The 14,300-nt window shown below is 52.3% G+C and overlaps 2 protein-coding genes across 3 annotated transcripts; one reads left to right on the top strand and one right to left on the bottom strand.

Moving 5' to 3' along the window:
• LOC102171788 lies at window positions 693–11,015 on the bottom strand. Of its 2 annotated transcripts, XR_310199.3 has the most exons (5): window positions 10,929–11,015; window positions 9,246–9,274; window positions 8,732–8,844; window positions 3,000–3,122; window positions 1,903–2,291 (listed from the first exon to the last, which is right to left on the bottom strand). XR_310199.3 is itself a non-coding variant. In XM_013965842.2 (4 exons), exons 1-4 carry the CDS (start codon window positions 10,931–10,933, stop codon window positions 2,104–2,106), a joined length of 429 nt encoding a protein of 142 aa, XP_013821296.2. In that variant the 5' UTR covers window positions 10,934–11,010; the 3' UTR covers window positions 693–2,103. The 2 variants fall into 2 exon arrangements, 1 of the variants encoding a protein (XP_013821296.2); XM_013965842.2 differs by lacking the exon at window positions 9,246–9,274 and having other exon boundaries at window positions 693–2,291; window positions 10,929–11,010.
• Window positions 10,391–13,490, top strand: HAND2 (heart and neural crest derivatives expressed 2). The gene is made up of 2 exons (XM_005683520.3): window positions 10,391–11,033; window positions 12,372–13,490. The coding sequence occupies exons 1-2, from the start codon at window positions 10,479–10,481 to the stop codon at window positions 12,468–12,470; spliced, it is 654 nt and encodes a 217-aa protein (XP_005683577.3). The 5' UTR covers window positions 10,391–10,478; the 3' UTR covers window positions 12,471–13,490.

Below are 14,300 nucleotides of genomic sequence, written 5' to 3'. Positions count from 1 at the left end.
CTTCTAGAAATACTAAAGCAATCTCAGATAGAAAATTGCCTGAGATATGCACGTGGGTGTGCCTAACTCATGGACTTGAAACATTATTCTGTGACTTTGCATCACACAGTTTCATGAAACCTTCATTTCTGAAGTTTCCTTTCAATAAAGTCGAAAACCAAAACATGACAATAGGAAATTAATTTTGAAGAAGGAAGGTGTGATTATAAACAACAAAAAAATAGAGCATAAAAGAGATTGTTAATTGGCAAGAACAGCTATGAATTTCTTTTATAACCACTCGCAAATAAATGTAGATTCTTACGCATTTTTAAATAATAAAGAAGCATATTTTAACAAGTATCTCAGAGTTTCATAAAACTATTTATCAGCCTCAACTTTCTCACCCGGACAGGGGTACGAAATGGGTAGTCATTGAGAAAGTAATATGAAGCTACGGATTAATTGCCTGGCATGCCCATCGTTCTAGAATCTCGGTGAAAATGGACCTCACAACCCAGACCTAATTATATTATAAACTCTGTGGCACTCAGCTACACGGGTTAGGATGGGACGAGAAACCTTGGAAACTATACTGAACGTGACAAACGCAGGTACCTCCCTCCCCCCCGCCCCAAAAACGGAGAATGTGTATTAAAACCGGTATCTGTGTAACTTCAGCTGCGCCTGAATTGGGGGCAGGGGGCGGGGCGGGGGGGTGGTCCAGGAGTTAAATCATGTGGTTTCCACTTATGCAGAGAGAATCCATTAAAAAGAGATTTATTATCATATTTTCCTTTGGAAAAGTAGTATTTGTTTTTGACTTTAAAAGTGCTCCTCGGTATAAAGCAGGGTAAATATTACAATTTTATGAAACAGCAGCCAAGATTTAATCGTCTGTGAAATATCAGGCTTAGGACCTGATTCGAGTTAACTACTGTTCTGCTGAGACCAGCTCGCTGGCCCGCTGCGGCCCAAGGCGCAGGTTAAAGAAGGGGTGGGCGGCCCCACGCCCCCGGGAGCACCGCCAAAGGTCTCGGAGCCTCATCCTCCTGCAGCCGAGCTAAAGTGACTTTGCGCACAAAATCAAACCAGAATAAATGGCCAAGGAAAACGGGACCCAGTAGGCTAGCGAGAGAGGGAGAGAGAGAGAGAGGGAAATCCGGTAACCGCCTAGAAGTGCAGGAGGAAAACGGGATGGGATGCAAAAAAGTGGAGCGGAAGAGGGGAGAAAGGAAGCTGGGCAAGCGGACACTCTGGACTCCACGTGTGCACTGTCCGGCGCGTGAGCACCGCGTGCGCCCCAGCCGCTCCACCGGGAAGGAAAGGCCCCAGAGCTCGGCCCTGCAGCCCCGGCCCCCTCCCCGCATCCTCCTCGCCCCACGCCGGCTCCGCGGGTCCTTCCTCCGCCGCCCGGTGCCGAGAGAAAGCGGGCGGCGGCCGAATTGCCCCGGTGGCACCGTAGCCAAAAGCCTGTCCGTAATTGCAAAGAAAACAAGGCTGAAATATTGGGTCGGTCTCAATCGTGACAAGATCTACGCTTTTGCCGCCAATTTGTTTGTGCAGCCCTATTTAAAGGCCCTTGATTGAGGAAATGTTGAAAATAGCGGGGAGGGTTCCCTAATGAGACCTCGGGAAGAAAGAGCTGGGGCGGGAGGGCGCGGGCGGGGAAGGGGGAGGGGCGCCTTTAACCTCTTCCTGCCCGCTTCAGGCAAAAGCCCTGGAGCCCAGAGAGGGTAGGAGGGGGAGCAGGGATCTGTCCGGTCCCGCCCCGCTCGGCGACCTCCCCGGCGGCCGCGGCCTGAACTCCGCCCGCACCCGCATCTCCCTCCTGTCCTCGGCCCCCGAGGCCCCGCGGCGCCCTCCGACAAAACCCCCGACTGAGGGGTCCCAGGAGGCTGAAAGGGAAGGCTAGAACTCAAGAGGCGGGAAGAGAACACACACACAATTTATTGCGCGTAGAAAAAGCCCGTGTGTTCAGCGTCCAGCCCCGTGCGCGCCTCGGTCTCATTCAACTCCGAGCGCATCCTCACAGCCAGTTTCATTACCCCATTGCTCAGATGCAGACACCAAGGCTTAGAGAAAACCAGTCCTTGGGGAGCCTGCGTCCGCCCAGCGGACCGCTCAAGAGGTGGAGGGCCCAGGGGAGGCCAGGCCAGGCTGGTCCCCCTCTTCTCCATCCCACGCCGGCGTCGCGGAGCCCTTGGATGCGCGGTCCATCCAAGCAGCTTTCTCCCCGCTTCTCCCAAGGACTTGGTGCTGAAGTCGGTTCCCTGCGAGACGATGTCCGCCTCCGGCACTAGCTCTGGTCGCTTTCAAAACAAAGAAAATTGCAATCCGATTGCCATTGGGATACGCGAAATTCATCCTTTACACAGCTGTTTAAGCACCCACTGGATTCAGTGGCTTGATTGGGTTCTCAAGGAACCCACAGTCACAGAAGGAGAAAGGTGTGTGCCCGGAGAGCTACCAGAGAGAAGACTGCGGGGGGGGGGGGGGGAGGGGGGAGGAGGGGGCGGGGAGGGGTGGGCACAAGAACAGAGTTCAGAAGAAGGGAGACCTGATTTGCTGGAGCAGAAAGGAGGGAAGCCAAACCTGGAAAGGCTTCCTGGAGGAGGTGGCATTTACTCTGGGTCTAGAATAAACCAGGAAGTGGGGATTCTTTAACATGGGAGAGAGATAAGTTGTTTGCCAGCTCTGCTGGCTAGTCAAGGGGTGCCAGACCCACAGCTGGGGACAATGTGGGGGTCACCACCTGTTGATCCGCAGCTGCCCCTCTGATGTAGAGAATGTGAGTTGATTAAGTCCTAAGCCCAAGTTACAGTCTCCCTTAGGATTGAAAATCTAGGGCTTGCAGGTAACACCAGAGGCAAGACTTTGACCCTTCAGGAGGCCTGGACTTGGGCCAGCTGGGCCTGTTAGGGGCAGGCCAGCAGGAACATGGCACTGGGACACTCTCCCCAGGGCTATTAGAGCCACACAGTCCCAGCTTTTCCCGAGGGATCTGGTCAGAGATGTACCTTGGCGCATCAGAAGTTTGTCTTTCTGGCGTCCCAGGCAGAGGTGGACTAGGAAAATGGAGACCCCCGAGGGGCAGGGAGAACTGGTTTCGGTGGTACTTCTCCCAGAATGATCTGCGCTTTCTGCCAGCAAAACAAAAAAGCATCAGTCACAGGCGTCCAGTGGAGCTGCTCAGTGTGTTCTGAATGGAATTCTGCTTTTTCTGCATGCAACCAATTCCTTCGTTTGAAGTTGGATGCTTTGCAAAGCAGAATGCAATTCCATTTTTTCATTCCTCGAGGTTTTGGCCTGTGTTGACTTAAGTGGGCACTCACACAAGTATTAAAAAGAAAAGCGTTCTCTTCTGGAAGATGGAACAAAGTCTCACCTCTCCAGTCACGCAGCAGATGTATAATCTGTAACAACAAATTCGCCTCCTTGTGCTGCGCATTTCCAGCAAGCACCCTGCCTTCTCTGTTTATATTATAACTTTTCTGCCTGCAATTATTTTTATTTTAATTTTCTGTCACTTTAACAGAAACCAGAGCCTTTTCCTTTAATGTTTTGTACACAACATGTTCATTTGGATAAGATGTTCTTTTCTATCCTCTTTTAGCTTGCCTTTCCTAGTGTGGCGTTCTGTATCAGGAGTTTCTAATATTTCTCCTTCTCTCTCTCTTTTTTTAAAAGAACATGTCCCTGTCTTGCTTTATTTGTTTGTGTGAAATTTAGTTTGAAAGGAGATCAGAGAGAGCAGGAGGGGTTTGTAATAGGAGAATGACCGAATGACCCAAAGGCTGATTATCTGTCATTAACTGGAGACTCGGTGTACCCAAATTACCAGGGAGACCTCAGTCTGCTGGATCCAAAAAGGCAAGCATGGAATGCAGAGCTGAACAGGCTCGTGGCATTGCAAGTGAAGACACTCTGCCCACACATTTTCTTAAAGAGGCTTCCTTCAAACCACAGCTCAGCTTCAGTGGACAAGTGTTTTAGATTCTGACATGTTGTACACTGGTATTTTTTGAAAAAAGAAAAGAAAAACACTCTGCTGAAAGACTACCTTCAACGTTTTCTATCGCTAACTTTTTCTGTGTCATTTCATTAGGAGCAAAATTGCAGTTAATTGTCTAAGCTCCAGAGAATATTGAGAAATTAAGCAAAGCTGCTTTTGATCTGCTAAACCCAAGCCTTGTAAAAATCGAGGTTTGCCATTAATATTGACGATAAAACGGTTTCTTTTTGTTAACCTGAAACTCAGCCATCGTGGTGAGCCCTCGCCTAGAAGCAAAGGCCCTGGGAGAAAGAAGCAAGGGTTTGGAAGAAACTGCCAGAACTCTCTTTATGAACTTGCAAAGGAGGCTTCAGAACAGGACTTCCTAGGAATGCGAGCCACACTGCAGTTAGCACTGGGAATGCACGGGGCTGCTAACAGATCCTTCAGTCACATAAGTGGTTTGTCCAAAGCCCCGCATGTTAAGCTGCCATTTGCTTTCAAATTTTATTCTGAACCCCAGACTGTCTGGCAGACTAGTTGAAGTCTATTCTTTACCGTTCCCTTCAAGCGTGTATGCAAAATTACAATTACTTCCTCTTCTGAATGTCGACAGCTTTCCTCCCGGCTTGGAAGAATATATTGCTTGTATGTGGAGGTGATGTGATTGAAACAAGAATGTGAATGAGCAGTTAACATAAATCCTGTGCGGTGTATTTTCTTACACCACTTTTGCTCTCACCTCCATCTCTATTTACAGACTAGCAAAGATCAAATTTGTCGTACTTCTTTGGATCACCGTAATTTCATTAACAACACTTCCCACTTACACATCATGCAGCCTGGAGGGAGCCCCCTTCACGTGCATTATCTTTCGTTCCATTCAGTCTGAGTAAGGAATTTAGCTTTACAGACAAACGTGGGCAAATGTGGGTACCCAGCAAAGGACTGAGTTCCCCTGATCAATAAAGGCCCTCCAGAGCAGCAGCACACCCAGTTCATATGAAGATCTAGTCGGAGATTATTTGGAAAAGATGCAATTCCCACTGTCTATAATAGTGGACATTCAGACGTTTCCTGTACAGTGTCCACCTCAAGTATTGTACACAGTGTTATATGTCAACTATATATCAATTAAAAATATTTTTCTTAAAGAATCTGACTTAAGGATGAAACATATCTTGCTCTTCATCACTTTCAGCTTCTGTGACACAAAAAAAACTTTATAAATCCAAGCATTGCTGGCAAACAAATTAGTAAGGAGGGAAAGAGAGAAGAGGGAGGAGGTAAAGAGAGGGAGAGAGGAAAGAGAGAGAGAAGGGATAAATGGGGGGGCGGTGGTTTACAAACACCCAGCAAGTTCCAATTTTCTCCACTGACTTAACTGTTTCCTAATCAACAAGGAGCCATGAGCCCCACCACAGTCGGCACTGCAGCTGCAGCAGCCCCTCCTGCCCCGTCTGCACAGCTCTGCTCTCTGCTCGAATGGGAAAGAGGAGGGATGAGGGTACCCTCACCAGATACCCCATCTCCGCCTGAAAACTCAACAAGAAAACGCTCAGAAGAAATGAAACCTCAAAGGAGCCAAGGGCAGCCCTTCCTGCCCTTCGTTTCTGAAACAGACATGAGTCTGAGCAAACGTGATTCCACTTCGGAAATGTGTACTAGGAGCACCACATTTCTGGGCCCACTGTCATTTGCCAAAAGGTAAACCAGAAGTTGGGGACCACAAGCCCCTCCCTGTTAGAGGGGGACTCTTGCCCACCACTTGGACAATGCGCCTTGTTCTAGATTGTCCTAGCAGTTGGTTCTGGGGCTAAGTGACTAGTATGCACCATGACTCAACCACAGCCTTGGAGGGACAGAAACGCAAGGCAGTCAGGGTGTCAGAAGAAGCACCACCCAGCAGGTGAGGCCGGGGTGACACCTTCAAGAATACATTGTTTTTCCTCCCACCTTCTGGGTTGGATGTTCTTTCTGGGGTTCTTGGCATGTTCTGGGGCTCCCCTCCCATAATAGCATTATAGAGGCTAACAGGAATGCCCAGAGCCACTTCTACTATGTTGGTTAGGAAAATAAGGTAAAATGAGACTTGAAAAATGCTGAGGGGAATTGAGCCATAATTGCCGTAAACATAAAATGTGTGTTTATGGCCCTCCGGCCTGGTTCTTTTCAGGTCCAGTTTATTTTGAGTTCTCGTGAGCAAAACACAAGATACAAACTGCCCTTGCCTTTGAAATAATAAATACCTCGAAAAGATCTGTATTTTCCCTTAAAACAGACTGAAGTTTTTAAGAAAATATTTAGTTTAAAGCAGATTGATTTTTAAAGTAATATCTCACAAGCCCAGAATGCTTGCCAGGGCATGAGTGCCCCCCTCAACCCCATGCCCTTGGACCCTTTTCCAGGCAAGGAGGTGGGAGTGAGGGGAAAAGAGACAAGAGACACAGGCCCAAAATAAATGCTGGACCCCAGTTCTGTCTGCTTAGCTGAAGAAGGCAGTTGTGATGTGCAGCATGGTGGGTATATCATTAGTTACAAAGATCTCAAACATTCCCCCAAAACCAGGGCTGTCCCCCCAACCCATGAATTGGTCTCCCCACCTGGGAAAGACTGGCTGCATCTTAGCTCAGGGCCTCAGAGGAGGGGAAGTTGTTAGCACACCCTCACCTTTGCAGGATTTCTCCTGCAGGCAACCCAGGCAGCCCCGAGCCAGCAACTTCTCAGCTGCTCAGGAGCCCCTGGAGTATGTGTCCCCTTTCCCAGAGCAGAACACCAGAGGCTACCGTAGAATACCCCAGGATGGGGTCTGGACCACGAAACCAGGAACTTCTGCCTCCTACCTGTCTTTTCCCACTTCCCCATCCATCACCACCACTACCATCACCTCCACCACTAGTGCCCCAGAAGGCACAAGGCATCTAAACTGGGGCACACCTGACATGGCATCTTTGCCTCATAGCTTTCCACGGCAGCAAAGTAATCTAGCAGCCCACTAGAGTGGCAGCAAAAAGTCCCAAAGAGAGACGAAGAGAAAAAAGTGGACTCGGTTGGTTGTACATCCAGAGTGGAACTCAGCCCCTTTGGGACCCTAGAGTTCTCCCACTTGTCCCTGCTTCCGGGGCCATAAGCCTCTGCATTTTGGCTTTCTGAGATTCATGAAGTCCTGGACCCTTGAATCACATTAATTAACTGGTAATGACACTGTCAGTGAGGACCGAGGTTCAGATTAGCCTCTTTTACGACTTTTTTTTTTCCTATCCCATGTTGTCCATCTCTTTTATCACTTGCCAGGCTCTCTGGGACCATGAGGGGTTTTGTCCATTTTTTGTTTGTTTGTTTCGATTAAAAGAGCACGAGAAAGGCTGGAAATGGCGAGTCCAGATGCCTTTGCCACGGAGGCCACTCATCCCTGGTAGACACCGCACCTCAATCCCCAGCTCAGCCCTCTGCCTGGCCTCTTCCGCCTCCTTTCAATTTCCCAAACTCCCTCTGGCCGGAAAGCCTGTGTTTTTTTATCTGGGTGCAATCACCTTACTTTTGTCTATCTGCTCTCAAGGCCTAGATGCGTTTTTATAAACAGACTTCTTTATTTTAATGTATCAAATGTCAAAGGATTGAACTACCAGTATTTACACATTCAGAGTTTAGCTTTCTGGTGAAAATGCAGACCGAACCTGACCACACTACCCATATTTTTTCCTTGAAGAACAAGGTCTTTAAAAGACTCTCCTTGTGCTCCAAACTGCAGACCTGCCTAAGGTGGAGGTTCGAAGCTCTAGGCGGCTTTTTGTTCTGAGCCCAAAGGGCCCAGCAAATCTGATTTCAGCTACTCCCCACCCCTATTCAAGGCTTCAAGATCTCTGCTGGGGGCATCCCAGGAAACTGACCCTTTGCTGAAGGGACAGGATGGGCCCTCATGATGACACTCAGCCAGCTTTCTACAACCCCCTCTGGGTTCCTTTTCTTCTCCTACAGCCTGGCCACCGAAAACCTAAAACATGTTTGTCAAAGCTGTGCCCAGGGCTCTGGGTACCCCTAAATCCTGCCCTCTGTTCCTGCAGACCTGGCCTTCCAACCCCAAGCCCGTACCCAGCAAAAAGTGGGCAGCACGCAAGCAAAGGATTGTCCTCACCGAGTCGTTGGAATAGGACTCTGCAGCCTGGGGCCTGACCCCAAGGTGGGGTGCTTGGTCTCCCCCAGCAGAGCCTGGCAAGGCCCAGCAGCGAGTCCCAGGCCGCAGCGACCGTGCTGGCGCAGGCACACCCCGCGTGGGCTCCCTCTAATTTACGGCCCTTGGGCTCCTGTTGACACTTTTCCACCCCGACCCTTCCAGGCAGAATCTTCAGCTCCACTTCAGCCTCGGCCCAAGGCTGCCGGCCAACCCCCGGGATCATTTCAGCTCCTGCCACGGTCCACCCCCCTCCCCAACCCCCAACCTCTTCTCAAAACGGCTGAAGCCACTCGGGCGCCGCGGTCCCGGTACGCTGCGGCCCGGTGACTTACAAGTGGAGATCCATTTTCCGTTCTAATGTGTTTTAAGATCACCAAGGCCAGCAGTCTAAACATCCACGAGCCGTCCTCCCGGCCTGCCTCTTAAACTGGTGTTTAATGGTTCCCCTCCGATAACTAAACCTGCTTTCCACACATGCCCGCTTTTATGGGAGAGGTCGGAATGCGGAGATGTATTTATATGTTTGTTCATAAAAACTGAAAAATAAGCTCTGAACACGCTGTAAAAAATATTCAGTTACTTACCAGACAGGCTAGTTAAACCTGGGGAACACCGATACCGGCCACACAACAAATTCGGGGAATCGAGGTGCCCTGCGCTTTGAAATCGCCCAAGGTCTGCGCTAGGGCTGGCGTCCCTGCAGAACACCGAAATAAGAGTATTTACAATCTTGACCGTTGGTCCCAGGGTCTTCACCACGATTTCCAAAAGTAGCCACTATAACACAAGCTCCCCAAGAGGGCCCTAGCTTGGGTAACGAGGTGGGTAAGTCCAGCGACGCAAAGACGCGTGTTTCCAGTCTGTGCCCAGGTCAAAGCCGCAGCCTTGCCCTGCGCCCCGCGCCCGCCTCGGCCGGCCGGAGACGCGCCTCCGGGGGTGGTTGGGAGGGGGGCCGCCGCCCTCTGCCTCTCTCCCGCCCAGCACAGAACTGCGCCTGCTGCTCTGCTCTTGCCTCTGTTACCTACAAAACACTTCGAAAAGCAATGTCTGCTTCCTTTTTTTTTTTTAACCAGAAAAGAAAGCGGAGTAATACCGTACCTGGTTTAAGATTCTTCAGTATTTGAGACCTGGGGGAAAAATATTTTAATAGTGAAGCATCTGTTAAACACTTGCATTAACCTCCGGCTGATAAAAAAGTTTTTTTAACCCTGCTCCCCCCCTCGTTTTAATTATCTTCTGGTTATGAAGGGGCAGCCAATCCTGGACGAGGACCTCGGCAATTAGCAACAAGAACATCAAAAAGTTTTATTGCGGAGAGCGCGAGGCACCGCCCCCGCCGCCCCGGGATTGGCGTGAGGAGCCTCTGACGACATATATTAACCCGAGCGGCCCTAAAGATGTAGCTGTACATGGAGATCTTGCTGGGAAAATCCGCTTCCTCCCCTTACGGCGTCCAGTACCGGAGAACCGCCGCCGCCGCCGCCCGGGAGCTCCCACGGCCGCCGGGCAGAGCCCTCCGCGCCGCAGCCGCCGCCTTCGCGCTCCAGGGGCCTGCAGGGCCCAGATCCTTCCCCGGAAAGGAGAGGATCTGAGAAAATGGATGCACTGAGACCTCTCTGAAAACCCTCCGAGGGAGCCCGAGAGGAGCGCGGAACACGTTATTCGCAGCTAAAATCACGTTCAAGGACCAAAACAACAACCAAAAATTTCATTAAAACAATAAGCGCACAAGAATCCAGATCAGGCTGGTGGGGGGGGAGGGGAAGGGGCGGGAAGAGGAGGGTCGCATGGAGGTAGCTTCACAGTGAGCAGTCGACCCTGCCGCCTCCCTGCAGAGCCGGGCCGGCTCCTCCAGCCGCGGCTTTGGACTCGCCCCGGGACTGCGAGTAGCCGCGGCGCCGGGCACGCGGCCGGGGCGCGGAGCCCGGCGACTCCACCGAGCAGCCCCGCGGGAGCCGGGGCACCTTTGCATGAGCTCGAGAGGACTGTGCCTGCCCGCAGCCGCCCGGGAAGCAGGAGCCTGCGCGCGGGCCGTGGAGCAAGGCGGGAGCCGGCGGCGGCGGCCAGGGGCGCACGGTGCCGGGACCAGCTCGCCGCGCCCTATGGGGAGCCGGCGGCCGCGGCGCTGCTGAGGCGGGCCCGGCGGGCCAGGCGGGGGGCCGGGGCCCGGGCTGCAGCAGCCCCCTCTGCGGCTGCCGGGCCGGCCCGGGCGCCCGGGGGCTGGGGGGTGGGGGGTGGGGGAGGCCGCGGAGCGCCGAAGCGGGGGCCCGGGCCGAGGGCGCGGCAGGGCTGCGCGCACGCTGGGGCGCGTGGAGGGGCGCGGAGGGCGAGATGAGTCTGGTGGGAGGCTTCCCCCACCACCCGGTGGTGCATCATGAGGGCTATCCGTTCGCCGCCGCCGCCGCCGCTGCTGCCGCCGCGGCCGCCAGTCGCTGCAGCCACGAGGAGAACCCCTACTTCCACGGCTGGCTCATCGGCCACCCCGAGATGTCGCCCCCCGATTACAGCATGGCCCTGTCCTACAGCCCCGAGTACGCCAGCGGCGCCGCCAGCCTGGACCACTCCCATTACGGGGGGGTGCCGCCGGGCGCTGGGCCCCCAGGCCTGGGGGGGCCGCGCCCGGTGAAGCGCCGGGGCACCGCCAACCGCAAGGAGCGGCGTAGGACTCAGAGCATCAACAGCGCCTTCGCAGAGCTGCGTGAGTGCATCCCCAACGTGCCCGCCGACACCAAGCTCTCCAAGATCAAGACTCTGCGCCTGGCCACCAGCTACATCGCCTACCTCATGGACCTGCTGGCCAAGGACGACCAGAACGGCGAGGCGGAGGCCTTCAAGGCAGAGATCAAGAAGACAGATGTGAAAGAAGAGAAGAGGAAGAAGGAGCTGGTCAGTACCAGGCGGCAGAGGGCAGTGGGGTGCGGGGGAGCGGGGATCCGGGTCTCTTTCCAGTTGGGCTGAACGATGGCCCGCCGCGTTCTCTGGCAGCGCCCTGAGCCAAGTTGTTTGCACCAGGTTGTGGTCGGAAGGTTTCCCGAAGAAGCAGAGAGGCCGGGGGAGGGTGTCAGCACACGGAGGAGGTTAAGAGGGATGTTTTGCGCTGGCGATCTTCTTCTCGGGTTATCGCCGCGCCCCCAGGCACTTAGGGCGGGCCTCGCGAACTCCAGCTTCATCTTTCGATCGTACTGGCCTGGACCCCTCTTTCCTCGTCCTTTCGAGCCTTCATTCGGCCTCCAGTCCGCTCTTGCTTTCAGATATTTGTAAAATAAGTTGCTCAGAAGCACTTGATTCCAGTTATTTCACTACTGGTTGCGTTTCCTCTTCTTGAGAATGAGGCAGCCACTGATTCTAAGAGTTTTTGCAGTGGTTCTGATTACTATGCCGGGAAGAGTGAAGGTGAACGTAAGATAAGTACTTCAAAATTCAGCTCAGTTTCTCTCTGGCAGTGATGTTATAATGTGACTTCCCAGATGAGGATTCTTCCTGGGTATTTCTGGTTTTGTTTGCACGAGCCTTTACATTTTAAGACAAATAGTAAATATTATCATAGTCATTGTCATTGTTCTGAACAGTAACACAAAGTTATAACTGAAAATTAGTTTTCTCAAGTTCCTGACCAGGTGCCCACAGGTGGTGGAGTTTAGAGCAGGGCTACTGCCACGAAGAGCCTGGAAAATAATTCCATTTTTCGAGGTTTACTTCCTTGGGGCCTTTGGCGCTTTTATTGCTGCAAAGTTGAGGGATCTCCTGTAGCCAGGGGTTTCAGAGGCCTTGGAGGAGGCCTAGGAGGCCTTGGGAGGACAGGCCCAAGCCCAGGCCGAGGCACCTCTCCCCATCTGCCTTAGAGAACGGGTCTGGGACTGCGATTGAAAACAGGGAAACCAGACTGAGTGCCGACCCCCGATCGCGCCCCTGCATCTGGAGTTGGAGAGAAGGCCCCCAGTTCCTCCATAAACGACCTGAAAACGGGTGGCTGTTTATAAACTTGCCGACCTGGGAGTTGAGTGCTGCTGCTGCGTGTCGGCCTGGGCGGTAACTAGGCCAGCGCCAGCCTTCCTAGCTCTTCTACAGGGGCTGGGACTTGAGGCCACCCCACCCGCGGTCCCTAGCTGACTCTCTCACTGTCTTTTCTGGCCGGGAAAGCGCGGGGGTTGCGTGGAACCGGATCTCCTCTCTGATTTTCTCTTTCCACTTTTCTCCCCCTCACCTCACCCCTTCTCTGCCCAGAATGAAATCTTGAAAAGCACAGTAAGCAGCAACGACAAGAAGACCAAAGGCCGGACGGGGTGGCCTCAGCACGTCTGGGCCCTGGAGCTCAAGCAGTGAGGAAGAGGAGGAGGAGGAGGAAGAGAAGGAGAGCTCCAGCAGGGCCCAGGAGCTGGATGCAGACCCAGGACTCCAGGCAAGCTCTGCATGCTCCACTCTGAGGACTTCCTGCATTTGGATCATCCGGTTTATTTATGTGCAATGTGCCTCCCTCTCTTTGCCCCCCCTTCGAGGCATCCGATCCCCACCTTCCCCTCCAAAAAAAAAAAAAAGTGGATATTTGAAGAAAAGCATTCCGTATTTTAATATGAAGAGGACACTCCTTCGTGGTAAGGGATCCCGTCGTTGTCTTGTAGAGTCTCTGTTTGTGAATGTTTCCTCCTGCTGTGTAGACACCAGCGATGCTCCCTCTCCACTTACCTAAACCCTTCCAGATAAAGACAGCGGGACACTAGTATGTACGTGAAGTGTATCTTTAATACTTGGCCTTTGGATATAAATATTCCTGGGGATTATAAAGTTTTATTTCAAAGCAGAAAACGGGCAGCTAACATGTCCGTTAGGCTTTCCTGGTGGCTCGGCGGTAAAGAATCCGCCTGCCAATGTAGGAGACTCGGGTTCGAACCCTGGGTGGAAAAGATCCCCTGGAGAAGGACATGGCAATCCACTCCAGTATTCTTGCCTGGAAAATCCCATGGACAGAAGAGCCTGGCGGGCTGCAGTCCATGGGATCGCAAAAGAGTAGGACACGGCTTAGCAGCTAAACCACCACCACTATCATGTATGTTGGGGGTAAGTGTCTAGCACCACAGTTCCATCTGATGTGGTTCCCACTTTGAAGATGTTTCCAACAGCTCCTTGTTTTGTGCACTTCCGTCCTCTAAAATTAAGTGGGATTAATATTGAAGGTGTAAACGTTGTAAGTATTCAATAAACCACTGTGTGTTTTTTTTTTTTTACAAAACCCCTATCTTTTAATGGTTGATACCTCAAGAGAGTTTTGAAAACAAAACTGTTATATTTGTTTTCATTATATTTAAAATATTCAGAAGTAAACTAAATTATCGTGATTGCCTCTAACTTTGTTTGATACAGTCAGTGGTTCGGATCAGTCATCAACGTGAGCAACCTTGAAGGCAGGGCCAGCGAGGAAGCCCTTTAAAAACAGATGTCCTTGGTGAAAGTCATGCCAAAGGGCCTGGGCTCCATGAGTCCTGCCTCCTTCCCTCTGTCTCTGCCTCCACGAGAGCACCAAGTGGTCTGTAGATGGAGGGTCGGGCCGCAGAGAGGCCTAAGCCGTTTGCTCCAAAGGTGGAAAGTTGTCCTGGTTGAAATCAGCCTGAAATCAACTAGACGCCATGTGGTAGAGGCTACCGGTTTTGTTGGAGGAGCCATTTTCGGTGAAGGGATTTTGGGGAGAAACCTAGCCCTTATTGCAGCCGCAGGAGCTAGTCTAGGGTTTTTAATTCAAAATATAGGGCTTTCATCCAAGTAAAGGGGAAAAAAGACCAAGAGAAAGGAAAAGAGGTTTTTGCTGGTCGTCCCGATGGGGGGTAGGTGGAGGGGGGAGAAGACTCCTCTGAGCCGCCCGGGGGAGGGGGAGGGCCCTCGGAAAAAGTCCATGATTAGGTAACAAGGAATTCTACGTCAAGTAAGAAATCGCGAACTCGACCGAGGATTTAAAGGGGGGTGAAGCTGGCGCTAGATTTACAAGGAGTTATAGGGAACTCAATATTAACCGCGCGGTGTCTGTAGTCCTCCCGGCCGCAGGCCAGTCCAGCCAGGGCTCCCTCCCCCTCTGCCAGTCGCCGGGGCTGATCCCGCGGCCGGAGGTTCGGGCTCGGGGAGTCTAGGCACCTCCCAGGAGGAAGTCTCCAGCCTCCTTCGCCG

Source organism: Capra hircus, chromosome 8, assembly GCF_001704415.2.
Source record: "Capra hircus breed San Clemente chromosome 8, ASM170441v1, whole genome shotgun sequence".
Taxonomy (NCBI): domain Eukaryota; kingdom Metazoa; phylum Chordata; class Mammalia; order Artiodactyla; family Bovidae; genus Capra; species Capra hircus.
Note: the sequence above shows the minus strand (reverse complement) of the source record. Positions and strands in the feature narration are given on the sequence as shown.